Consider the following 26,437-nt stretch of genomic DNA (forward strand, 5'->3'; position numbering starts at 1 on the left):
TGCACCTGCTGCAGGAGGAGAAAAGGGGAGGGTAGTATTTTAAAAGATACATTTTAGAGAACAAAGGGGACACTGTTTCTCAGTGAAACAGGCAATTCATAGTACACAGAACAAGTTCTTTCTGTACAAGGTCTCATTTCGCCTCTTATACTGAAGTGCCTGCCACTTCGGTGTGAGTAAGCCATCACATGCAGCCAGACCACTGAATTCAGCTTGCAGGCAGCAGCCAGGCAACAGAATTCAGCTTGCAGGCAGCAGCCAGGCAACAGAATTCAGCTTGCAGGCAGCCTGAGGGCTCTCTGGGATGATCGATTCACACAACACCCTCCCCCCCGCCGCCACACACACACACACACCGCGGGGCTCCAATGGGGCTCTGAGCAGGGATGAGCCCTTTAAACTAAATACAAACAGCCCAGCACGGCTGGGTTTCCCCCGACCCCCACCAAGTGGCTCCGATCAAGCTCTCACTCACCAGAAGTGCCTTCTCCAGGGTCATGGCCCAGGAGCACACTTTGGGAGTAGGGGGAAGCTATTGGCTCCAGCGTTAAGAATAGTTCCTGGCTGGGGGGAAAGCAGATCCCCACTTGTCGCCTGTGCACTGTCCTCCTCCTCTTCCTCTTCATCCTCCAAAAACTCATCCTCCTTGCTCCATGCTACTCCCCCCTTGCAGGTATCCACGGACAGTGGTGTCATCACCCCCCATAATTGCATGCAGCTCACAGTAGAAGCGGCATGTATGCGGTTGTGACCCAGAGTGCCCATTTGCCTCCCTGGCTTTTTGGTAAGCTTGCCTGAGCTCCTTGATTTTTGTACAACACTGTTCTGTGTCCCTGGAGTAGCCTCTTTCTGTCATGGCCCTGGAAACTTTAGCATATGTTTTTGCATTCTTTTTTTTGGAACATAGTTCTGCCATAACAGATTCATCTCCCCAGCGTGCAATGAGATCCAGTACCCCCCGTTCGGACCATGCTGGAGCTCGTCTGCGAATCCGGGACTGCGTGGTCTCTTGAGATGTTGGACTCTGCATGGTTGCCTGGGATGGTGAACTGTGCTGATGGTGACCAAACAGGAAATTCAAAAGTTCCCAGGGCTTTTACTGCCTACCTGGCTAGTGCATCAGAGTTCAGAGTGTTGTCCAGAGTGGTCACAAGGGAGCATTCTGGGATAGCTCCCGGAGGCCAATATTGTCGAATTGTGTCCACAGTACCTGTAACCCGGAACTGCGATCTCGATTTTAGCGCTACTCCACTTGCCGAGGTGCAGTACAGAAATCGGAGTAAAGAGCCCTTTAAATCGAAAAAACTGGTTTCGTCGTGTGGATGGAACCAGTGCTATTTCGAGATAACTCAGCTAATTCCAAAATAACCACATACTGTAGACCAGGCCTTAGGGCTTATGGGAGGTAGGACCATGATGCAACACTGGGCAGGCCAGCACTCTTCCCACGTGTGAGTACACACACACAGGGTGCTAGAGGAGAGCCTCCTCCTCGGCGGCCAGGGCTCATTTCACATCCCTTGACTTGCCGTAAGAGCAGGACAGACACGCCAGCTTGGAGATGCTCCTGAAGCTGGTCTGTCCTCTCTGGCATGTCAACTGCTCCCTGGCCATCATCTCACCACAGGAGCTTCTCTATCTCCATCTTCCTTTGTGGAAGATGCCAGAGTTGGTTCACTCTCTGCTCTGACCCAGTGACCCCAGCTGCTCCCCTCGAGCAAACAGAGCTACCAAAACCCTCTGGGCCTTAGGAAACAGCAGGAAACAATTCACATTGCAGGGACACCGAGAGATCAGAGGCTTGATTTCTCTTCCCTTTGGATTCCCCAATCCTCCAAAATCTTGCAGAAGAGAGGAGAGGGAGAGACGAGCAAGGACAAATTGCATCTGCCTTTCCCCTCTTCCCAAGGTGCGGGAGATTGGCGTGTTCAGCTGCACTGCCCCCCCAGTGGCAAAGATCAAGAGCTTGGCACAAACCTGTCTGTGGATCAAGAAACAGGACTAGGCCCATTTCTCCCACCACTACGCAGGACATTAAGAGAGAAGGCAAAAGGACCCAGATATGAAGCCAGTCTGTCCATCTGCATCTCCCGCATTGATGCACAGGGAAGCACAGGCCCTGGGGTGCCCTACCTGTGCAGGGCTGATCAGCTGCAGCATGGTGAAGCTACCTCTATCAGTGTGTGGGAGAAATGCCCAGCTACCACCAGGGTAAGTACCACAGCCAGCCAGCGGGTGAACATATAAGCTGCTTCCTGCAGCAAACGGGGAGGATGGGGCCAAGCAGATGGGCCAGCGATGTGCAGAGCCACTCTGTCTGCAGGGCACTTTGCCAGGGGCCAGAGTTTCTGTGCAGTGGCATCTCCGCAAATATTTGTGCTTAGTTTTATGAGAACAAAGAATATTTTCCTGCTGCTTAAAACTGGGTGTTTTGCTGCCCAAGTCTGCTTCCTCCGCAGACACAGGCCACTTCCCACTGGGCAAGCTAACAGAACTCCCCCGTCCACGTGGCAAAGGGCCAGGCCAGCCCAATGGGTGCTTGTTAGCAAGTGCTCCTGCCAGCCCCTCGTTTCCACCTGTAAAAACTTACTGCCACCAGCACCAGGCGTCTAGCAGTCCTGAGTCAGGCCCCAAACACAGGAGCTTGGCTTAACAAGCAGGAGGTTTTAAAAGGTAAATAACCATTGGGCTCTTTGCCTTCTGGGTGGTGAGCCTTTAGGCTACAGCTGAGACACGTGTTCCAGTTTTTCTCTGCACCAGCGAGGACTGGAAATGTACCACTTTGTAACACACGCTGAGCTGGTCGTGCGGTCACTGGGCGGCAGAAGCTGTGGAATTTAGAAAAACCACTATCGCGAGATGCACTACAATCACTAGCGTTGCAACCCTAGACCATGCAGAGCCCTGGCTGTGAGCTGAAGGGCTGTGAGCCATGGGACTCTTCCCAGACTTGCCTGGCCCCATCTCCTCCCAGGACAGTGGAAAAGAGAACAACCGAGACCCCAGTGTAAGGCTGCAAGCTGAGGTCAGCGCCTTTGGGTACACTGCATGGAGGTGAGTTTTGTTTGTCTTGAATGTTCTGCGCACCCCTTTCTTTTACCAAGTGCCCCCCCCCCGGACATCTCAGCTGTCTGGACCCATCTCAGCCAGAGGCCTGGGAGCTGGTTGCTGTAAGGGAGTGTTTGCGTTCCAGCAGCACATGGCTGTACTTACCTTTAAACCATGTGAGGCTGGGGTGCCCTGGGGATGGTATTCAGCCAGGGGCAGAATGGGACTATGGAGGCAGAGCTCGCCAACCTCATGCAAGGAGCTTCACTGGGGGAGGAACAGTCTGAACACACACACTGCTGGACTCCGAGTCCCTGTCAGTGCTCACAATTACCACGGGCAGGTCAGGGAGGCCTCCTGCCCAGTGAACAGTTGCACTCCTAGGACCAGATCCAGGCTTGCAGGATCCTAGTCCCCTAGAGGGCAGAGGGATCTGTGCTCCACTCAGACCTTGAACAGCCAGACAGACCCAGAACTGCCCTCACACCGCATGATCACTTGCCCGCTGTGTTTCCAGCTTGAACTCTGATGTGGCCTTTGTCCCTTGCCCCAGGGCTGTTCTGTTGCAGGGTTCACACCAATGGACGCAGGAATTGATGCCCTGAGGCATTTCCCTTTCAGGGTCATCCAGGGGGCTAGGCACTCACTTTGTTTCACAGCCATGTGGGTTCCCCAGGGTTTTAAACCCAGTTTCTGTAGCTGCTGCCACCTGCTGTTTTTTTGTTGCCTGCAAGGAGGTACAGCTCATTGAGTCAGTGCCCGTGTTTCATGTATCACCCCGAGAACGCGATCCTGGGACGGCCGTGTTATGCTGCCACAAAGGGCAGGCTGGCTACAGCCATGTAAACTGGCCACCTCCATACCTGGGTCCCTGACCACCAGGCTGTGATGTGGCAGGTGTAGGATAAAGGAGCACTGAAGGCAAGAACAATTTTTGACAACCTAATGGAAGGAAAACCCTGCACAGAGCAGAACCCTGCTGCAGGGGCAGGCAACCAGGGCAGCCAAATCTTTGCATTTGAGGCACCAAATCCTTGGGGGGGTTACATAAGAATTGTGCTTGACTTTTTTTTTTTTTTTTTGCACTTGGACTTTTTGGGTGCGGGGGTAGGGACAGCAAAACTAGCAGTCCTGGGCCTACTCTGCTGACATCCCGGCATGAGGACACTTCCCCACCCCTTCCTAGCCCACCCGCTGAGCTGCCGGACACCCCCCAGCTCCTCTGCTGGATGGAAGGTGACTCCAGAAACTATAGCACCTAGGGCAGCTAGGAAAGGGTCTTCTGCTCAACTGCAGGTCTTCCCGCTCTTTTCTCTCAACCCAAGGTCATAGGTTGGGGGAAGGGACATTTGAGGCAGAAGAAGGTAGTGGGGGAGGTAACAGATGGGGCAGCTCTTGGGAATGGTCTGACCAGGGACCAAAGGGAGCTGGCAGGGCAGATGGGAACAGTTTATACAATAAGTGCTCGGGAAGAGGGGAACTGGCCATGGCAAAGTGGGGGGAGTTTGTATAACATGGCTACCAAGACGAGTCGTGCACTCGTCGCCGCACTGGTCACCTTGTGTGCAGGGAGTGCCCCCCTCCTGACCATTAATGTTTGTTTTCATTGTCCTGGAGCAGTGGGGAAGCTCCAGAAGACTGGAAGAAAGCAAACGTGCCAGTTTTTAAAAAGAGTAAAGGGAATGACCCTGTTTATAGGCCTGTCAGCCTGATGTCTACCTGGGGCAAGGTAATGAAGGGACTCGATCAATAAAGAATTAAAGGAGGGTGATGTAATTAGTGCAAATGAAGATGGGTTTATGGAAAACAGATCTTGTCAAACTAACTTGATATCTTTTTATGAAGATATTGCAACTTTGGTTGATAAAAGGAATAATGTGGACATAAGATATTTAGACTTCTGTAAGTCATTTGACTTGGTACCAAACATTTTGACTGAAAAACTAGAACAAAATAAAATTAACAGGACACACATTAAATGGATTAAAAACTGGCTAACTGATAGGGAATGGTCATCAAACAGGTGTGTTTCCAGGAGGGTCTCTGCAGGGATTGGGTTTTGGCCCTTCACTACTTTTTATCAATGATCTGGAATAAAACATAAAATCATCACTGATCACGTTTACAGGTCACATAAAAATTGGAGGAGCAGTAAATAAGGAAGAAGACACGTCAGTGATTCAGAGCGAGCCGGATCACTTGATAAACTGGGCAGAAATAAACAATATGCATTTTAATATGGCTAAATGTAAATGTTTACATCTAGAAACAAAGAACGTAGGTCATCCCTGCAGGATGGGGAGCTCTAGCCAAGGAAGCAGGGATTCTGAAAAAAATGTTGGGGTTGTGGTGGATAATCCGCTCAACATGAGCTCCCAGTGTGACGCTGTGGTCAAGAGAGCCAACGTGCTCCTGGGATGCATAAACAGGGGAAGCTCAAGTAGCAGTAGAGAAATTATTTTACCTCTGTGTTTGTCACTGGTGCCACTGCTGCAGGAATCCTGTGTCCAGCTCTAGTGCCCACGATTCTACAGTGATAAATTGAAGAGGGTTCGGAGAACAGCCACGAGAACGATTAGAGGACTGGAAAACCTGCCTTCTAGTGATAGACTCAAGGAGCCCAATCTATTTATCTTAACAAAGAGAAGATTAGGGGGTGATTCGATCACAGTCTGTAAGTACCTACGCAGGGCTGGCCCATAAAATTTTGGCACCTCAGGCAGGGAGCTCAAATGACGCCCCCATGCCCCCCCGCTTGGGCCAAAACTTTGAAAGGTCTCAATTCTGCCTTCTTCCCATTCTACTCCTCTCATGGTACTGCTCTGCTACCTACCCCAATAAAGGAGAACTAACAACTTAAAATGTCTTGTTCGGAAACTTTAAGTAACACTTAACTTTCAAACGCCTGGACAGCAAATGTAACTTTTCTTGTCTGCACAGGAAACACTGGTATTTTTATCTGTTTCAATAATCAAAGTGGTGCTTTCCGTGCCTTCTTGGTTGCAAGGATTTGAACTGCTTCCTGAAGGTTCATAGTCTGGGCCAGCTCATGCTCTATTGAGATGGTTGCAAGGCCGACCAGCCTCTCCTGTGTCATTGTGGAGCGTAGATGTGTTTTTATTATCTTCAGCTTGGAGAAGCTGCGTTCTCCACTGGCAACTGTTACAGGAAGTATGTGCAGAGCAACAAAAGCATATGGAAAGAGGGTGGTCATCTTATTTGTGCACATATATTCCAGAACAGCCTTTGGAGTTGATCCTGCTGAAATGCATCTTGAAAGGGCTTTCAGTTCATCACCTAAATCACTCGCATCAATATCGTGCATGTCATCATGTGTCAACACTGTCTCTAGTGCTCTGCGTTGCTGGTGTAGGTCTTCTTCAGGTATAGTGAGGAGTTCTGGAATATCATACAACATCCCAAATATACTGCTGAGTTCCTTGAGCTGCATGAAACGTTCTTCATCTGACTGTATTGCACAATCTAGCACCTGGTTAAAGAATTCAACTTTGAATTGTTGTTTGGGGTCTCTTATGGGATTATCCCGTGCCTTGTAACCAAACTGTCTTCTTCTTTGGTGACTCTTGTATTCTTGAATGGGTGGGAAAATAGCTTCAGCGTGAAGTTCCTCTGCCAACTTCTATGAACTCTTTAGAACGTTTTGAAATCCCTCATCTGACTGGTAAGACTGTAGGTAGGACTTTGCTTTGTCCAGTTGTTCCATTGCTCTAGATATATCAAGGTCAACTCCTTGGAGTCTCTTGCTTATAACATTTATTTCAAACAGCATGTCATGCCACAACACTAAGCACACAGAAATTTGAAGTTATTTATATTTCTGGTGATTCCATTTCCCTCTGCCACTGTTCTCCCATGAACAGTTCCTGTCATAGCATTATCCTCCATAATGGCAACTATGGCATCATCGATCTTTCCAATTCGGTGTTTGATAGGTTTTATCACCTCCACTCGACTTTCCCATTGTGTGGCACTCAGTGGTTTCAGTGTCAGAGAGGATGTTCCCAGATGTTGCTTCAAAATCTGCCATCAATGAGTTGATGCAGAGAAAAATACATAGATACTTTGAATTACATTAAAAAATTCAGAAGCTTCACTAGAAGCTGATGCTGCATCACTGACCACCAAGTTCAATGAATGAGAACTGCCTGGGACAAAAAAAGCTCGAGGGTTTAAATCTCGGATCCGTGTCTGCACTCCTCTGTTCTTTCCTCTCATGTTGGCACCTCTCATGTCAGCTATCGCAATTCCCGTATCTTCTGGCTTTTTAAGAAGCACATTTGTCATACCAGCTCCTGTAGTATCATCAACGTCAATAAATTCTAGAAAATGCTCTGACAGTCACCATTGCAGGGACATTTTCACTAGGTTCTGTTGTTACAAAATGCACCATTAAAGCAATTTGTTCCGTATGGCTGATGTCAGGGGTGCAATCCAGAATAACAGAGTAATATCTTGCTGACTTCAGATCTGCCACAATCTTCTGTTTGACTTTTGTTGCCAGTAACTGTATGATCTCATTTTGAATTGTTTTTCCAAGGTAGTGGTGTGTGTACATTTCTTGGGTGGTGACTCTTCTTAGATGCTCCTGGAGTACAGCATCAAACTCAGTCATCAGCTCCACAATTTTAAGGAAGTTTCCATTGTTTGGCACATACAGCTGATCTGAAGTGCCATGCAGTGCTCGGTTTTGGGTAGCAAGCATTCTCACAACGGCAACGAGCCTTTTCAGAACTTTTTGCCAGTAAAGAGACCCTGATGCAATCTTCTCTTGATGCTGATCATCTATGGTGACCTTTAACCTTAGTCTCATCTCAAGCTCTTTCCACCTATGGAATGATCTCTAGTGATTTGCTGCCTTCTCATGGCATGCCAGATTTCTAGTCAGATTTTTCCAGTCCTTTGTTCCTGTAGAACCCAATGTGGCTGGAACATTAGACTGGAAGAGTTTGCAACAAAAACAGTATGCAGCATTCTGGGGTTTTGAGTATATAAGCCATGGCCTCTCCACTTTGTCACCATTGGGGATTTCACACCAGTAATGTGTTGGATGAACACTTCTATTTTTCACTTGCTGTGGCCCATGAAGTACAAGGAAGTCCCTCAGCCTACTGCTCAAGTCCACAGTCCTGGATTGTCTAGACTTAAGGAACTAAACTCAGCAGCTGCTGTTTCTTGCGCCTCCACCACACTCTTCTCTCATCTACACTTTTCTTCAGGAATGTGCATGGTTACATCCATTTGAGATGGAGATATGGATGCTGCAGTAGCTGCCAGGTCACCTGCACTCTGACTAACTGGAAGATCAGGCATCTCCTCACTACTCACATCCTCACTGGGGCCGGAAGGCTCACCGTGAACATTTGTGTCTATGTATCTCAGGAGAGCTCCTTCCTACTTAGAAAAGCTTCCTTTGCTTTCTTTCTTTTTCTGAATGCTGCCCCAGAGTGGTGTTTTCTTCTTTCACTCATGACTGCTGTTCTGTGCCAGCTATAGTGGCTCTCAACACTCAGTTGAAGGGGACAAATAAGCAGGCTGGTAGCAGGGCCTGAGTGAGGGAAGATACCAGTGTCTTAAGGGCCCAGGGATCAGCGGCCTGGGGGTGGGATATCTTAGGAGCAGGTTGCTCAGAGAAGGGATCATGGAGATCCCTGAGGAATGATTTCTGGGAGGGCGGCTGTGCCAGGGAGGAGGAATATATGCCACATGCATCAGCCCCAAACACACAACTCCTGGGGAACCCCATCCCCATATATCCTCACAGCTCATCGCTCCTCTGCTGCACGGCCTTCACCACAGCCTGCAGCAAACACACCCGTGCCTGCTCCACCCCCTCAGCCACATTCACTGAGCCCCTCACTCCCACCCTCTGCGGCAGCCTCCCTGCAACATTCAGTAAGACTCTCTCAGCCCTCACACATTCAGCTGCAACCCCCCCTCTGCTGCATCCCACCCTGCCCATCAGTCGCACTGTGCATAGCAGACTCAGGTCCCAAGAAACAAATCACCCCGCTCCCTAAACGCTGGCCTGTGCTGACTGCAAAGGAAGCGCTCGCACGTGCTATACAGAGAGTTGGTTTTATTCACAAGGGCTCTTTGACCTCAGCAGTAATGCAGAAAACGCAAGGGAAATATACAGTCAGCGCTTTGGGGCTTTCTTCATACAGATGGTCAATATTCACAATATTACAGTAATACTAAATCATAAGGGTGATGTAGCTCCACAGAACCATAATTCAAACATTCCCCGGTGTTTACTACAAACCAGCCAGGCCTTCCTGATGCTGGACTCGGTAGTCTATGTACACGGCACCTTCGTCCCTTCTTCAGTTTGAAAGGTATTTCTCCAGCGCCTTCATTACCAATCCTGTCTCCTGAAATGAGAGCAACAGTATGGGTCCCCACGCAACAGCTGCAGGTATAACTCACCCAGGGCTACGGGCAGCATGAGTCCCTGGCAGTCCCTTAAGCCCTCTACAGGGGCAGCTTATCCACTTATCCAGCCCCATGGAGGGTTCCTGTGCCAGCATATCCCAATCCCAGGCAGCACAAGAGCGGTGAGGGGCTGGTCGGGATGTGCCAGGAAAGAAGAGTTTTCACAGATCCATTGGCCCCAACTCACAAATGGGGCAGTGTGACTGTGGCCAGCATTGCAGCCCATAGGCTAGAGATGCAGGGGGGCTGCTCTGCGGATCCAGGCTGGGGGATGGATTCCATCTCCCCAACCCACCCAGATGTCACTGTGACTTGGGCTCCCACGTTAGGAGTGACTTTCACACTGATAGAATATCCTGCCATGACGTGATGGCAGATGCATGGGTCGGATTTCAGGGACAGCTGGCACAGGAAAAGCCTAGAGCTAGGGTTGGCCAGGCACGGACTGCCCAGTAACTGACAGGGAGGCCAATCACATCGCACAGGGACTGGGGACAAGGTGAAAACAAACCCAGAGGGAGTTTTTACAATGCTACAGATGTACGTACAGCATTTTGCAAAGCTTGCTGCCTGCCTGCATCTCTGGCTCTCCACCACCGAGCCAGCAACACCTCCCTGCTGGTCATGAATAGCCAGGACCTACCCAGAGCTTTGCAGTGTCTCTATTACCATTGCTCAGAATACTTCACCTGCAAGGACAGTCTAACGTGCCCGTCAGATACAAGCCCATTATTTCAACACAGCTTTATGGGAACACAGGAACTGCCGGCTCAGAATGGACATGGGGCCCTGCTAGCCCAGCATCCTGATGGACCAGCACCTTCTCAGGAAGATGACAGCCCATGAAGTAAGCAAATGTGGGATGATCTGCCCCAGGGACTGCTTCCCTTGAGTCCCCTGGAGTTAGAGGTACCTCAAGCCCTGAAGTAAGTGGATCCCTGCCAAGATGGTTGGGCCCAGACTCTCTCCTGCACTAGATCCACCCAGCACAGGAGAGAAAAAAAGGCAACAGGAAGCTGGTTACAGTTCATGGTGCATCTGCACCAGCCCTGACAGACTGGAGCAGCCTAGGAGCTGCTCTAACTTACCTCACTTGACCATGGGTCCAAGGGGCTGTCTGCCAGCTGCAGCATACTGGAGTGTGCCAGCACTCCCCTCCTCCTGACACACCCCCTATACCAGGCAGGGAGCAGTTGTAGGAGCTGGATACAGCAGATTTGCTACAGCTGAGAGCTCCCCCCTTGGTGAGGCTGGTCAGATCTGGTTGCTTCACAGTCTTTTTATGCCACCAAAGCAACACAAAGGGACCGGAGTGCAGCACAGAACCAGGCCCTTGGTATTTTATGTTCAATCCTTACTGTTGTAATTCAGGATATTTTCATTATCCACAGAAATGCTCAGGCCTTTTGTGAATCCTGCTACTCTCTTGGCCTCAATGGCATCTTGTGGACTGTGTGAAAAAAGGATTAATCAATTTTAAATGTGCTGCCTTTCAATTTCACTGAACAAGCCCTTGTTCTTCTATAATGAGGCAGGGTGAATAGCAGTGTGTGATCTCTCTACCAGTCATTTGCTGTTAGCCCCTCTTCCTTGTCCCTTCTCAAGTAAACAGTCCCAATCCTTCCCCGCTCTTGTAGTATGGAACTTTTTCCATGCCCCTACCATTTGCCTATGCATCATTACCACTGTGCATAGGCAGTTCTAAGCCTTCCCTTGAGTGTGTGCCATTTGTGTGACATTGGCAAGGAAGCCCCAGCTTGGGCATCATAGCATGGAGACTCATTGTGCCATGTGCAGCAGCTCCCTTACCAGTCAGAGGTAGAATGACATTTCCTGTGACGCCGTCACTGGCCGTGGAATTGTGCTGCGTGCATGTTGGGGGTCAGCTAACAGGAGTCTCTGCATTTCAGGGTGCACACAGGGCCACCATACTCCCGCACCCTTATGCCCTGTTACACAAAGTTTTGTGTATGGAATTTTCATAGTTAGATGGACGTGATTTATGTTCACTACTGCCATTCTCCTGCCCTCGGTCACTTACGCCCCTACAGTGAGAGTGATTATCCCATCTCCAGAAGAAATGTCATCAGGCCGATACTGAGGGGGAGAAGCGTCAGTTTCATCCTTAAAGGGGACAAGACTCAGGCCGCTCCTTATCTCCCATGGCAGAGTTCCAGAGCCTAGGCACTTCCACCAAGGATGCCATGTGCATGGCCCTGGAGAGGCTCCTCTTGGTGCTGTCAGCCAAAGAATCCCTGCAGTGCATAGGAACTGGGGACTATCCCTTTAAATAGGGTGTGAGCCCTCCAGTGGTCCTCACTGTGGTGTATGGTTCAAAGGCCACCAGCACCCTGCTAGAGCAGCAGCGGGAGCACAGACCTGGGCCTGGCACATTACACACAGTGAGTAACACCATTATTTGGACCCCACTGGGCCCAGATGGTTCCTGCACATGACAGGAGCTGTGTGAAGTGCAAAAGACCTATCGACAGGCAGTGAATCATGCTCCTGTTGAGGGAACTTTCAGTGCCTGCGGTGGGGTGTCCCTGGCCAGTCACGGTGTGGCAAGCTGTATGTAATGTGCCAGGCCTCGGTCCACATAACCCTCTGCTGCTCTAGTAACACAGTGTGTGGACAAGCCCTTGGTTCCCATTGCATGGGGGGAGAGGCAATGAGAAATAGGATGCTCCCTACAACCACCTACAGAACTAACTCCCATCCCCCATTCATAGGAGGAATGGAGTGGGGGGCGCAGGCGCACACAAAGGGAGGTATTGAGACTGGGGGGAGGGGCAGCCAGCTGGGAAGGGGCAATTTAAGCAAATTCGGGCAGGTTAAGTAGAATCCCTCAGTATCACATTGCAATAACAGGGGGCAGCAGGGACAGTTGGCCACATCCAAGGGAAGTGCTGGGATGAGGCTGTAACTATTTGCCAGCAAGAGGCAGAGTGCCGAGAAGGGTAGAAATTAGACCGGGAAGTGCGAGAGGCGTGTGAACCCCTCACAGTTATGGAGCCGCTGCAGGATGCATGAGCCCCACCCCATGTCACTTGCCAGCGCTGGCAGGCTTGGGGAGGGTAGTGGGAAGGGGAGAACCAGCTCAGCCGGAGAGGGGGGCCAGGGAAGGAGAGGACACAGGCCATTCCCAGGTCGTGCAAGAAGCCTGGGTGAGGCCAGGAGCTGACTGAGGGTAGGCCTGGCAGCAGTGTGCACGTGACTGGTTACCTGGCACCATGGGGTGGAGGTTAAGGCAGCCTTGGTAGCTGGGGTTCATCTGAAAGAAAGAGGCTGAAAGCTGTGCCCAGTGGAGCCAAAGAGTCTCTTGCACTTTGACTTGGGGACTCTGCCCCCCCACCCCACCTGGAAGGGGTTGAACGCTCGCAGGGCCTGGGCCAGAGGCTGAGCCCCAGCCATAACCCTTAGGAGCACTGAGGCAGATCTAATGCAGTGCTGGGGCACACCATGAGGGAGCATCCAGGGCTGGCACCTCCACCCCAGGGAGCTAAACGGAGACTAGCCAAGAGTTAAAGAGCTCACTGACCCCTAGGAGGAACTGTGCACTGAATCTGAGCCTGTGCAAACGAAGGCAAAAGAACTGGGAAGGCCAAAATAGGCTGCAGAGAATGCCCTCCAGAAAGCCTGTAAATCCAGAGCCAGCCCTGACATACTGAGCAGAGCAGGAGCTCAACAGTTACAGGAACTGGGAAGTGATGGGCTAATTGCCCCAGCTGTTCACACTGTGCCAGCTGCACCTATTGAGACCCATTGGTCTGAACCAAGGGGGTGAGGCGGTGACAGCCCGCCCTTGATCAGACGCACAGCCCTACTCCCTGCCAAACATTCCCCCTTGTAAGCAGGGCGAGCGGCCCTGGCTCTCCACTGAGCATTGGCAGTTTGTTCACCTTGCTGGAGCACATGCTCAGACTTGCAGCAGGCAGATCGGATCATTGCTGCAATAGACACGGAGCAGTCAGCATGGCTCAGCCAGCTCCCTCCTGCTGGCAGTCTCCTACACGCACCTGCTGAGTGTGCACCTGGACCTGTTTTATCCATCCAGACAAAGTGCAGCTGCTAGGATCGTCTTCCTTCCCAATGGCCATGATCACCTCATACCCCTCATCAAATCCCACCCCAGTCCCCAACCTGTTACTGCACCAGATCTTATCAGAGCTCCACAGGACTCTCCCCTGCCTGCTGATCCTCTCCTGCCATGGGTCAGACCTTCCCCACGCCCTCCACCCACAGCCACAGCCTCCGCTGCCTGGTTGCAGCCCCCCACTCTTTCCCCCAGCCTCGTGCTCCACGTGGCAATCACAGGGCACAAAGAAAGCCTCCTCCCTCACCCTGAAGTTTTGCTGCCACTGCTCCCCCATCTTCAGAACTTGGTCTCATCAGTCCGTGCTCAAGCTCTGGGCCCTGCAGCATGCAGCCCTCCACCTGGACAGTGCTGGGCGCGGAACCACTGCAGGATGAAATCTGGGAGCTGCTTGTTTCAGGCTCTGGCTCTCAGCTGGCACATCCCCCACTCTCTCACCACAGATACCTCAGCCTGCCCTTGAAAGCCTCGAGCAGAAACCTCTCCTTCAAGCATTCATACTGGCTTCTAAGTTCAGAAAAGGTCTAGGAAAAGGTACCTGTGCCAAAGGGCTACACAGGAGCATCCCCCAGATTATGGGAGCTGGGCCTTTTCACCCACAATTCCCATAGGCAAATTCCAAAGTATCCAAAGGCACTGCTCCCAGGAGCTGTGCTGGGCTGCATGGGATAGGTGCCCAGTGGCCTGTGCACACAATAGCTGGTGTGTGCTGACACCAAGGCTCTCCACCAGCTCATTTGCCACTGGTTCAGTTCTCTAGTCCAGACAAGGCCAGAGACCGTTCCTGTGCTGAGCAGCTCCAGCAGAATGTGTGTCAGTGCGAACAGATCACCCAGGTTCAAAGAGTTCCTAGCGCTGATCCACAGCTGCAAGCAGTACCCAGCTTCTGCGGTACCCAGGAGTCTACACCAGCCATGTCTCTCTCTTCCCCAGCCCCTTCCTAAGAGAACAGCCTCACCTCCCCAGGAGCCCTGAGGGAACTCTGCTGTACCCCAGGAGATGCAGCGCTGTTCCAGCTCCAAGGCAAGGGGCCCATTGGAGACAACCCCCTACCACAGGCAGCTCTACAGACAGGCAGGGGTGAGGCTGAATGGGATAAGTGCTGTGAAAGGGAGTTCATCTGTTACACAAAAGGAAATGAGCGTGGGAGGAAGAGCAGGTGGTTGATTTAGGGCAGGCCACATCTATGCTAGGAGAAAAAGGGCGCTTTTAACACGTTAGCTGGTCATGGTAAACCCTATGTTGAGCCCCCTATGGTTGACCCCACCTAGCTCACGAGTTAAAATACATGTCCTGTTTACATGAAGGTTTTAACATGTTACCTGATGCATGCTAAAAACATTCCTTTTCTCTCAGTGAAGGCAAGGTGTTTGCAGGCACAAGAAGCCTTCCCTCAACCCTCGTGCACCCTACGGAAGGGCCAGCTACAGCTGCAGTCCCTATGCTCTTGGAAGTACAAGGATTGCTCCCTAGTTTTGTCCCCTGGGGCATATAGCACCCAAAGGGTCGGAGATGGTGAAGCCCCTTTGTACTGACCCCCGATGGCCAGTGCAGCGTACACAGGGGCATTAAAGGAGGGCTTGAGCCTCTCTGCATTGCCATGTATTTGGGCCAGGGCCAATCAGGCAGTTTGGCCATTAGCAGGATCCAGCACATTGTGAAGGGTGGCTAGCAATTGGTTCAGGTGAGACTATTTCTCAGAGAGAGACTGACTCAGAGCAACCCAGCAGACCTACCAGCACAAATCAGTAAATTAGCAGCTGGTAGTTTGCATCACTCTTCAGGAAAGAGACAGGACTTTGTTCAGTCTTTGAGCTCCTCATCAAGAGGAACAAGCAGGAGTAAGATGCTACCTAAATGGGGTTGATTAGTCTGAATGCATTTGGTTGTGCCACACCACACAGACCTCCAGTGCAGATAATTTGCCTTAGAATGACCATAGGATTCCCTTTGCTTCCTGCAATGAGAATGTAACCTAATTCTGAGAGAATAAAACTGGGTAAGTCTTTTTACTGTTTTTAATCAGCCAGGCTGTGTGCCTGCACTGCACTCTTGAGTCCAGTAAATCATTGGCTGGCCTGACTAGTATCACTTTGGCCTACCAGAAGTTTTGTCCCTTTTAAATAATTGTTTGCACTACAGTGGGTGAAAATAATCCAGTGATGGACCCAGAGAAAGAAAGGCAGGTTTCAGAAAGGACCCATTGGGGGTGACAGCTCAGGACTGGGAGCTGGGCAGGAGCAGCAGACCCAGGGGGCTAGTGCCCCCACACCGGAAATACTGGGGGGGGCTGATGCATGTTTCCACCCCCAATGTTTGTGGGGAGCTGTGGGGGGAGCACGGGGCACTAGCCATCAAGGAACGACCAGGACACCTGTTCCCAGCCTGGAACCGGCTTCCCTCCCAGGCTGAGTCTCTGTAGCTCCTGTCACTCCACCTCAGCCATTCACAGCGCATTCTGTCCCCCCTGGGGCTGGCCGAACAGTTGCCACAAACACAGGCCACTCGGTGTGGAACTGTATGAAGCACAGAGAGAGGCCAGATCTCCACCTGCCTGGCATGTCAGTCACTGCTAACGGAACACCCAGCCTCTGTGTGAACTCACACTGCCGGCCACGAGCCACCCCAAGAAGTTAAGGTTAAAAACCAGGTCAGCATTACAGCTTTCGGACAGGCAGCATTCAGGACAAACTTCCCAGAATTCCAAGAGGCTGCAGTGGGAGATGCACAGGTAGGGCAGGAAACTGCGGAAGGTCTGCCCCGGAGTGACGCCAGGCAGTAGCCGTGCCATCACGATTGAGATGCATCTGTAGCTGTGGGCCCAGATTAGATCAAACTGGTGTTTAAAACCAAATTCAGATGTTTTCATTCATTTGGCATCACTGCAGGGCATTCATGGTGTCCAAAGAGCAAGTACTGGCCGGGGGGTACAACCCACTGTGTCCTTTGTATGTGACTAAGTGCATGAATCCCTGCTTGAAGTGCGTAACTCGGCTTCGCCAGCAGCTGTCAGGTGTGACCAGTGCCTCCGTAATATAGGCTGCATTCCCTGCTGTGCTCGGCTGATGCTCACCAGCCAGCTAAGCCGGGCGTACGGGCATTTTATGTCACTGGAGCACCACAATGCGATGGAGCAGGCAGGTGATTCTGAGCCATCTGTTATCATGCCTTCCTACTGTCCTGATTGTGTTGCTCCTCACTGAATCCCCCTGCTCCCCCCCAATTTACCTACTTTACCCAGCCTGCATGCAGGGTTCCCAGCACCAGAGATGTCGGAGGGACCTTGCCACTCCCATGTGTGGGAGATGCCCCTGTGCTATCACTCCAGAGGATACTGAAAGGATCAGCCCTGCGGTGGCAAGGGCTAAGTGACTACAGACTTTTCCCTTATAAGAGCTATGGCTCAGACCATCCCCACTGCTCCATGAGCAGAGGGGACAGAGATCCTGGGCATCTGCCCATGGGCTGTGGAGGGCGAAGAAGCTCCAGCTCCAGCATTTATCCTAGCCACGCGCTGTGCCGGGCCGAGCTCTTCCACTGGCGCTCTGCAGGGTCAGTGCCCCACAGGGGTTTGGTGGCAGAGGCATGAGGGACTGGAGCAGGAGCCCAGCTTCTGGTATTAGCATTGCCAAGCCAGAGTTAACACTGCTTCATCTTTTACTCCCACTGAGCCCCTCCCAAGCTTGGCTCCAATGGAGGTGGCAGGGTCAATAGAGGCATAGCCTCCCTTGGGAAACAGGAGTTTCCTTCCCTCTGGATCTCTGGGGTTAGCCTCCTATGTGGGCTCCTTAGCCCAGATGTGAGGGAAACTGTTCCAGCCCAGCCTTGAGGGGCTCCTTGGCCCCTCCTCTGGCTGCCCCAGGGGGGTAGGATGATTTGGCCCTGTGCTGCTCCTTGCTGCACTCCCCTGCAGCCTCTCTCTCAGCTCTCTCTCTCTACCACATTGCTCAGTAGTCACCTGGTTGTGAAGATCAGATCTTCCTTGGTTCTCATCTATTAGTCTCTCTTGCAAGAGGATTTTCAGGAGCTCTCTGGTAAGCAGCTCTTTCATGTCCTTCAAGACAGCTCGGAGCGTTGGGCTGAAGGCCACTGGGATGGAGTTTGCTACAGCATCTCCCGGAGACTCCAGAAGCGGGGAGGCCGCAATGCTCTTCTTCCCCATGAAATGACCTGAAATGACATTGGGCACGTGTATTAGAACAGGGAATGGGCAAGATGGTTGTGGGGGCGGGGAAGATTTCAAGCTCTGGCAGGGGGCCTGGATGCAAAAGTCCCACAGCTCCCTAGCACCAAGCAGCCTTCGAAATCCGCAATATAGCAGTGGCTGCTATGGCACTGGAATTTTTCAGAAGCAAGATACTGTAGCAGAAACCCACCTCTAGCTGAAGGAGGCGGAACTGAGGGGGAGCTAGCAAAAGAACATGACAATGGCCACATGCTTTGTTCCTCTTGAAATACTAGAAACTCTGGGTGACAACTATCCAGAGTTACCACAGTAAGTAGCAGAAATAACCACAAGTTTTGCTTTCAAGATCAGTAACTATGGGGGTTTGAAGGGAACTTTCCCTAGGGGCCAGAGATCCATCGCTACATGGGTCTTATGCCTTCCCTGGAAGCAGCTGCTGCTGGCCCCATCAGAGACTGGAGACCAGGCTAGAGGGCCCCCTATCTGAGCCACAGTGATGATTCCCAGAGCCCTAAAAACATCTTGGCAGCTCACCTTTAATAACCACCCAAATAACAACCTACGAGATAGCTTAGCTGTTCAGAGAAAGGCAGCCAAGACGACACTTGTGCAGACGACACAGAGTGCAGGGGTGCAGGGGGTTGAGGGCTCTGGTTGGGGGTGTGGGCTCTGGCATGGAGCCAGAAAGGAGTTCAGGGTGCGGGAGGGGGCTACAGGCTGGGGTAACGGGGGCAGGGATGCGTGCGGGTGGGGGGGGGGTTGTGGGCTCTAGGATGGTGCTCTGGGCTGGCATCGAGGGGGTTGGAGAGCAGGAGGAGGATTGGGGCTGGGGCAGGGGGTTGGGGCACAGGGGGTGGCTCAGGGGTGCAGACTCTGGGCAGTGCTTACCACACGCAGCTCCCAGAAACAGTGACATATCCCCACTCCAGCTCCTATGCAGAGGTGTGGCCAGGTGGCTCTGCTGCACACCGCCCTGCAGCTCCCATTGGTCATGGTTTCTGGCCAATGGGAGCTGCGGGGGCAGCGCATGAAGTGGAGCCCCAGGTTGCCCCAGTGTGTAGAAGCTGGAGCCGGGGGGAAGAGGGGGAGGGCATGCTGTTGCTTCCGGGAGCTGTGCAGAGTAGCCCCCCAACCCTGCTCCCTGGCTAAAGCAGGGCCAGACCCCAGTGGGAACTTGAGGGCCTGATTAAAACGGCTGGTGGGCCAGATGCGGCCCATGGGCCATAGTTTGCCCACCTCTGTTTTATAGCCATCAGTGCTAACTACCTGATTTGCATGCACAATCAGTAGTTAGAAATTTAAGGGCTATAAGTTGCATGGACAGTGCACTTGCAAAATCATAGCCTGTTTTCCCAGTCAGGCTCACCCTGAGCTGTAACCGGACCCAGTGCACAGTGTGACTAGGAGACCAGTGGGACACCAGCCCCCAGGTGTTCTGTAGCATATGCTTGGAGTCAGGCTCTCCAAGCAGCAGACCCCTCAGGATCTAGCCCTCAATGAGTTCCCATAAACACTCACAGACCCGGTCTACACCTAAAACTTCGGTTGGCCTCGCTCAGGGCTGTGAAAAACGTCACGCCCTCTGCAACGTGGCCAACGGAAGAATTCTTCCCTCCACCCAGGTTCCGAGGGGATGGATCAACGGTCACTGCAGGAAGTGGCGACAATCCAGTGCTGTAGCTGCCGTAGCACTTGCAGTGGAGTTGTACCCTCGGAGTCCGACGAGTAACAAAGGGGGCTGAACTTGGGCTGCCAGAAATAAATCCTGCAATGACCCTGGCACAATGGCTGCAAGTTGCAAACTACAGATGATAAACAGAACCCACAACAAATCCCAGCCCAGCCCCAGGGCAGCTCAGTACAGGGATATGAAGGTCAAATCTTGTGCCAGTGTATCTGCTCCAGGCCTCTCCCAGAGGCAGCCATGCACTGGCCTACAGACTCCTTGGCCAGCACCTGTAGTCTCATTCAGACTCATCCACGTGGACCCCCGCTTGCAAGCTGCCCCTGGGATCCACCACCATGGCTACCACTAGCCCCCCTGCCAGTGACAGGCTGCTTCCCAGCCTGGCTCTCAGGCCTTTGGACACAGCTCTTAAGCTCCCCAGCCTTTTGATTCAAGACTGGGTGGTTTTCTGAGATGTGCTTTAGGGATTACTGTAGAGCAAGTCTCTGGCCTGTGCTGTGCAGGAGATCCAGCAAAATAATCAGAACCGTCCCTTCTGGCCTTGGAATCTGAGTCACCAGAGGGCCAGTGCCTCTCCGCCCGGTGCCTCTCCAGCCCAGCCTCTGCTGGAAGCGAGGAGGAGTTTGCAGGTTTCCAGGCCGGGATAAGTCAGTGGAGTGTCTCATTGGCACCGTCCTCCCTGCTGCTTCCCCACAGGTTCTGCCCAGAACAGACCCACATGTCCGCCCTGGGGGCTGGTCATAGCTTGATGGGAAGGGCCGTTCCTGCCTAGCAGATTCATCACCCTAGTGGATAACAAGCATTTCATAAACCCCTCATCCTTCAGGGCACAAACAGCACAGGGGCATGTGCAGATCCTTAGTGCTCAGGACCGGGGCCCTCTTCATTCTGAGCCTGTTATTACAAGGCCCCACAAATGGGAGCTTGAATAGCCAGTGCATGCTGTGCCAGTGGTTAACGCCATGGGGGCTTCTGGCAGCAGATTCTGATTACACAACATATGGTTGTGTGCTGGGCATCTCTGAACCACCGGGGGGATCCAGGCCTGGTCTGTAACAGGGAGACAAAGGTGCCGAGACATCTCTCAGGGGGCTTGAAAACCTGGGCAGGGAGCACAAGCAGGGGAAAGCGCTGCAGTTCTCATTTGGGGAGGGCTCCTGCAGGCTGCACAGAGCCTTTCCGACTCCCCCCTCCCCTCCCCGGCTTCAGACGGGCAAGGAGGAAAAGAAGCAGCATAAAGGCCCTTCACACCTCCCATGGCAAGAGACCGGCTGAAGGGAAGCAGCACTGGGGCACAGACTGAGGAGTCAGATCACACTTGGGTCTGGGTTCATAAGGGAATTTGTTCCTTTTCTGGAAGCCTCTGCTCTGGGCATGGAGCGATCTGTCCCTCTCCCTCGGCCGGCTGGGAAAGGAGCCCTCTGGTGGCAGAGCAGCAGCAGCACAGAGGGGACACATTCTGGATTCATTGCTGCCTGGCGAGTGGACTCTCTCATGCTACCACCCACCCCCCACTAGCAGGGTCCCCGGCACACAGTGCCCAGGGTTACAGCAGCTGCATCCTTAACTAGGATGAGCATTGCTCTGGGACGGAGCCGGCATTGCCATTCTGAGATAGAGATGTCCTCTGGGGGTTCGCTCCACAGCAAGCCACACAGAGGGGGGTTACTGGAGGGCAACTCCAGTAACTAGTCAAACTGGTTCTCCAGGGGCTCCCTTGCTTCTCTCCTAGCCAAGCAGATTAAGTGACCCCTCAGCTCTGTCCTCCACCCCCATTCTCGGCTTCTCATCTGCGGGAAGCTTCACAGCAGCTTTCTCCCACACACCCACCTTTTTGCTTGCTCACTCCCCTTCAGGCAGCACTATTCAGACAAGTTTCACAGTGGTACCCAAGGTGCCAGACTAGATTTTGAACATGAGTAGCTGAGAAATAGATTTGGTTTCCTCTATCTCAGAGCAGTGCCAATCTGGAAGGTACTTCTGCTTTCTCTCTGCTTTGCCTTAAAATAATGGACAGGCGCTCTGCTTTGCATTTTAAAATACCAATATTTTATTACATGCAATTAGTTGTAGCCATGTCAGTCCCAGGATATTAGAAAGCCAAGGTGTGGGAGGTAATATCTTTTATTGGACCAACTTCAGTTGGTGAGAGAGACAAGCTTCCAAGCCATGCAGAGCTCTTCCTCGGGTCTGGAAAAGGTTTGCTCAGATATCCTGGGATGAACACTGCTACAACACTGGTACCTTTCCCAGACCCAAAGAAGGGCTTTGTGTATAGAAGGACTCTATAGCTTGTCTCTCTCACCAACAGAAGTTGGTCCAATAAAAGATATTCCCCCATCCACCACCACGTCTCTCTAATATCAGATTGCATCTGACATTCTGAAATCCTCAGTCTAATCTCCCAGTATTTGGCTCAGTGTAGACCTTGGTGCCTCCACAGCACAATACTACTCACCACGAGGCAGAATCTGCCCGAGGAATTTGCTGCCTGTGTCTGGGATTGTGGGTGCCATCTCTCTGCTATAGGGATTTGGAACAATCCATCTTGCCATGCACCCACAAAAGGGACAATCAGCTAATAGTAGCTAGGGAATATTGTCCAGGCACCAGAATCATTGGTTAATCAAGGACAGTTGTTCTGCTGATCATCTATCTATATTCCCACCCTCCCCCTCTGGGATTATGTTTCGGACATTTCATTGGTTGAATGTGTGGTCACTCCGCTGGGGGCAGGTGTGTGGATGGAGTTCTGTGGAGGTGATCTCTCCCATTTAGGGTGTGTCTATACTGCAAAAATGGTACATTGGTAACTCGGGTTAAAACAGCGGGGAAGACACAAACTTGGCTTTTAATTTGGGTTAGCAGCACAACCCAAGAGTAGGTCTCAGAGTAGCAGGCGCGTTCGTCTGTATTCGCAAAAAGAAAAGGAGTAATTTGTTAGTCTCTAAGGTGCCACAAGTACTCCTTTTCCTTTTTCTAAAAGAGTATTTACATTGCATCTGGGAGCGAGTCCCCCAGCTCAAGCAGACAGACTCCTGCTAGTGGGGCTCCAGCTAGTGTGCTAAGAATAGCAGTATGGATACGGTGGATCTGACAGCTGCTCATGCTAGCCCCAAGCTCAGACCCAGGGGATCAGGTGGGCTTGAGAGCCCAAGCTGCCACCCAGAGACCCAAAGTCCACACCTCTTCTTGCAGGGTAGACAAACCCTCAGATCAGTCGAGCGCCACAACCTTCTCCTGTATCTGAATTAAGATTAATAGCACCGCTGTTACTTTTCCAGTTTGCCCCAGGGACTCTCACAAGTTATTACCCCCGAGACTGTGACTGGCCAGCATTTTCAGCACTACGTGTGCGACAAGGCAGTGCATGCCAGGGCTCTGGAGCTGCCAGCACAGAGTGTTGGGGCAGCCCGTGCTGGGCAATGGAAGGGCGTGGGCATTGTACGGTGACGGACAGGCGGCATCTGCCCACTTCTCCTCCTGCTCTCCAGCCCAGCTCCAGAAACCTCAGGAGCCTTCTCTCAATCCTGCCTTTCACCCTTCTCCACCCCCACATCACACAGAGGAGGATGCGAAGGAGAGGCTACATCTGACCTGCACAAAATAGGCTCCTAATGGCTGGGTCTCTTATTTTTGGATCTTTTCTTTGGCAGGTAGGGGGGGATTTTAATGGTGTAGATGACTTCAGGGGAGGGCTAACCCTACGCTCTTAAAATGTGCGTCTGTTTTGAGGAGCTGAGTTTGAAATGTCTCCCTATTGCAGGAGGCATAATGGCCCCTGGCTAAGCCCTGCCCCATGCTCCTTTCTCCCCCCCCTTCCTCACCCACTCTCCTGTTCTCTTGCTTTAGGTTTCTTCTGGCTGTTGATTTCTGGCCGCGGAGGTACTCGGACATTTCTGCAGGTAAATGCGCCAATTCCTGGCAGCCCTCCCTGGCACCAGGAGTCCCCCACAAGCTGCAGCGAGTAGTTTGGCAGAACCTCGTTGGGCCTTGGCCCATTTGCCCTTGGAGTTCTGCAGGCCAGAGAGCCCCTGGCCCAGAAGTGCGGGTTCCTTTGCTGGGAAGGCACTGCAGTGAATTAACCCCGCCAGCCCATGCAAAGCAAAGCGCGCCCCATCACCCAGCCGAAGGGCAGGCGTAGACACGGTGTGGACCGAGCCCTGTAGCGGAGGTCGGCTCACCTGCTGCTCCAGTCTGCCTCCGAGGGGTGCCAGCTCCCAGCCCCCACAGCCAAGTCCCTCGCACTGCTCCTGCCAGCGGCACTCCGGAGAGTCTCCGAAGCGGCTCTGGTGCGCTGGCGTGCGCCCCACCTTGGCGTGTTACCCAGGGCCCCACGACAAGATGCTTTGCCCAGGTGCGCTCTCGGAGACAGGAATGGAGCCCTGCCCCGCAGGCCGGCCCTCCTCGGGGCAGCTCGCAGCCGCTCTTCCCACCCAGCCCAGCCTTGCTCCTGGGCAGCTCCAGTCCCGCCCAGCACCGGGGCCGGAGCCATGGGGGTCCCCCGCTGGGGCTGGGCTGCTCACCTGCCCCCGCCCAAGGCTCTCCCTCATTGCCTGTCCGGCCACACCGGCGCGGGGTTCGCCGCAGACAAGCTCGCCCCGGTCCCGGCCCGCTGGCTCTGGGGGTCCGCTGACACCCTCCACCCCCCGGCCCGGCTCCCCTCTCCCCCGGGCTCGGACTAGGGGTGGCTTCGCCCGGTGGCCGGCCTGCAGCTGGGAGGGGAGCGGGGCCGTCTGCCCCCGGAATCCCCGGGCTGCTCCGCCCGACCCCGCCGGGATCCGCGAAAGCCCCTTCGATCGCGCAAGCCGCCGGCGGCTTCCCAGGGGCGCCCCGCCGGGAGGCGCCGGGGCGGGCGGGAAGCGGCGCCCCGGCGGGGCAGCGGACGGTACCTGTGGCCCAGAGGTTGCCGCGGGGGTTGACTTTGATCCTGGCCGCTCGGTCCCGCGGCTCGGCGAAGTCCGGCCGGTAGGCGGGGGCGGCCGAGAGGAAGGAGAGGAGCAGCAGGCAGCCCAGGAGCCGGCTGGCGGGCAGCGCGCCCATGGCTCCCCGCCGGGCTCCGGGGGACGCTTCGCCTGGGGCCGGGGAAGCGGTGGCGGCGGCGGCGACTCGTGCTCCGGGCTGGTCGCCTCTGGCTTCCCGGGCTGCTCCATTTAAAGCCTCCCACCGCGGGGCGGAGACTGGCCGGGAGCAGCCGCAGCCCTCGCCTTGCGCACGGCGGCGGCGGCGGCGGGGGGCGCCCAACCCCTGCCCAGGCCACGCCTAGGGCCGGGAGCGGGACTGGAGGGGGTGACTCAGCGCCCAGCTGCCTGCCCCTGGCCCGGAGGATCCCGCCACGTGTTCCGGCCACCCCGGGCCAGGGGGACCCTTCAGGGGGACCCTTCCTGCCCAGGCAGTGGTGCTGGAACAATGTGTAGGGTGGGGTGCTGGGAGCTGTTGATCCAAACTGTAAACTCTGTAGCTGATGGAAATGGAAACCACTTCAAGCCAGGGGGTGCGGCTGCACCCCCAGTACCCTTAGTTCCAGCACCTATGGGCCCAGGGCACCTTCTGTGCAGCGCCCCAAACAGGACACTCAGGGAAGTCGGGGTGCAGATCCTGCTGCCCCTGGCAGCGGCACAGGGCCAGGCCCTCCAAGCAGTAGACTTCACTCCTACACAAAGCTCAGGCTGGGTTTTATCAAACACAAAGTGGCTGACCAAAAAGAGCCCCCCAGGGTCTGCCCCAAAGCACCCTGCAGTCCGTGGAAAATATCCCACCACGGGCAGAGGTGCTTCAGAGATCTGGGCTGGCATCCTGCTCCCCCCGTGCCCTGCAACCCCTCACTGACAAGCTGGGCATCCAGCTGGAGGAACAGACAGCTCAGGGGGCAGCAGAGCCGGGGAGCTGTCCATAGATCCTCTGGAGGTGCAAAAGCACAACTGGAAAATGTTTGAGTCCTTTACATGTCAAACCCCACCCCCCATTTCCGGCTCTCACCGTGCCAGCATGGCCGGGTTGCTTTCTTCTCTCTTCAGGGAGTCAGGGGATCATGGTCAGGGCCCACCCGTTTCCCCAGGAACTTGAATAAGAGGTTCTCCAAAGCATGAGCCTTTGCACCCAGCAGGACAGGCTCTCAGCGAGTTTTCCCAGGGAATTGCCACCCATGTTGGGTGACTCTGATGAGGAAGGAGCAGCCCCTCCTGTGCTGTGAAATGCTCTAAGCTCAGACACGTAGAGGCGGAGGAGCGCCCCCCACCCCATTACACAAGGTACTGTCCCCTATTCTTAACCATCATCCCTCTGGAACCACTCCCCCATCGCCATCCCTGGTAAGCGGGTGGGATTGGTGCAGCAGAGATCGGGGACAGGCAGTGTTCTCCGACTGGTAAACCGGGCGGCGGCTTTAGAAGACTGCACAGAGCTGGCGGTGGAAGTGGCAGTAGATGTTGAGGAACCTTTCAAAGGCATGAGATGGGGCTTGCTTTACTTTACCCAGATTACATTTAGACTTGTCCCTAGATTCTGTTCCTGTGCAGAGGGCCTCAGCTTTGGTATACGCAAATGGCATTTCATCAGTACCATTTGCCTTAGGCCAGGAGACTTGGCAGGGCTCAGCTATGTCCCCTATTGAGTCAGTGGGTGGCTCTGGGCTGCTGGTACCAGCAGTATCCTGTTATCTCTGGGATCAGAGTGGGTGACTGCTACCCACAGGCTCTCCCTGGGCCCTCCTGGTCAAGATGGGAAGCCTAGAAGGGCACTATCGTTCTCAGCTGCAGCAGGAGGACACGGGGCTCTGGCCAGCAGGTAGGAGGTTGATGCAGAGAGGTCACACAGGGACCTTGTTACTGTTTTTGCGCCTGGACCAGACTGGACAGCCCCTAGGCGCTGCACTGGATTTAATCTTCTAGACATCGTGCCAAGGGAACTTGCAGCTTTTGGTTTCTGGCACCCCTTGTAGAGAAATCCTCTCTAGTGTGCGACTGAC

At 53.5% G+C, this 26,437-nt stretch overlaps 1 protein-coding gene across 1 annotated transcript; it reads right to left on the reverse strand.

The window, feature by feature from the left end:
* Positions 1-9,134: 9,134 nt before the first annotated feature.
* Positions 9,135-24,638, reverse strand: NMB (neuromedin B). Its single transcript, XM_084641894.1, is given in 4 exon segments — positions 9,135-9,440; positions 17,556-17,767; positions 24,363-24,555; positions 24,558-24,638. Coding segments are annotated over 4 exon segments (519 nt in total). The 5' UTR covers positions 24,624-24,638; the 3' UTR covers positions 9,135-9,392.
* Positions 24,639-26,437: the final 1,799 nt, after the last annotated feature.

This window comes from Lepidochelys olivacea (assembly GCF_965140295.1).
Source record: "Lepidochelys olivacea isolate rLepOli2 genome assembly, chromosome: 10".
NCBI lineage: Eukaryota > Metazoa > Chordata > Testudines > Cheloniidae > Lepidochelys > Lepidochelys olivacea.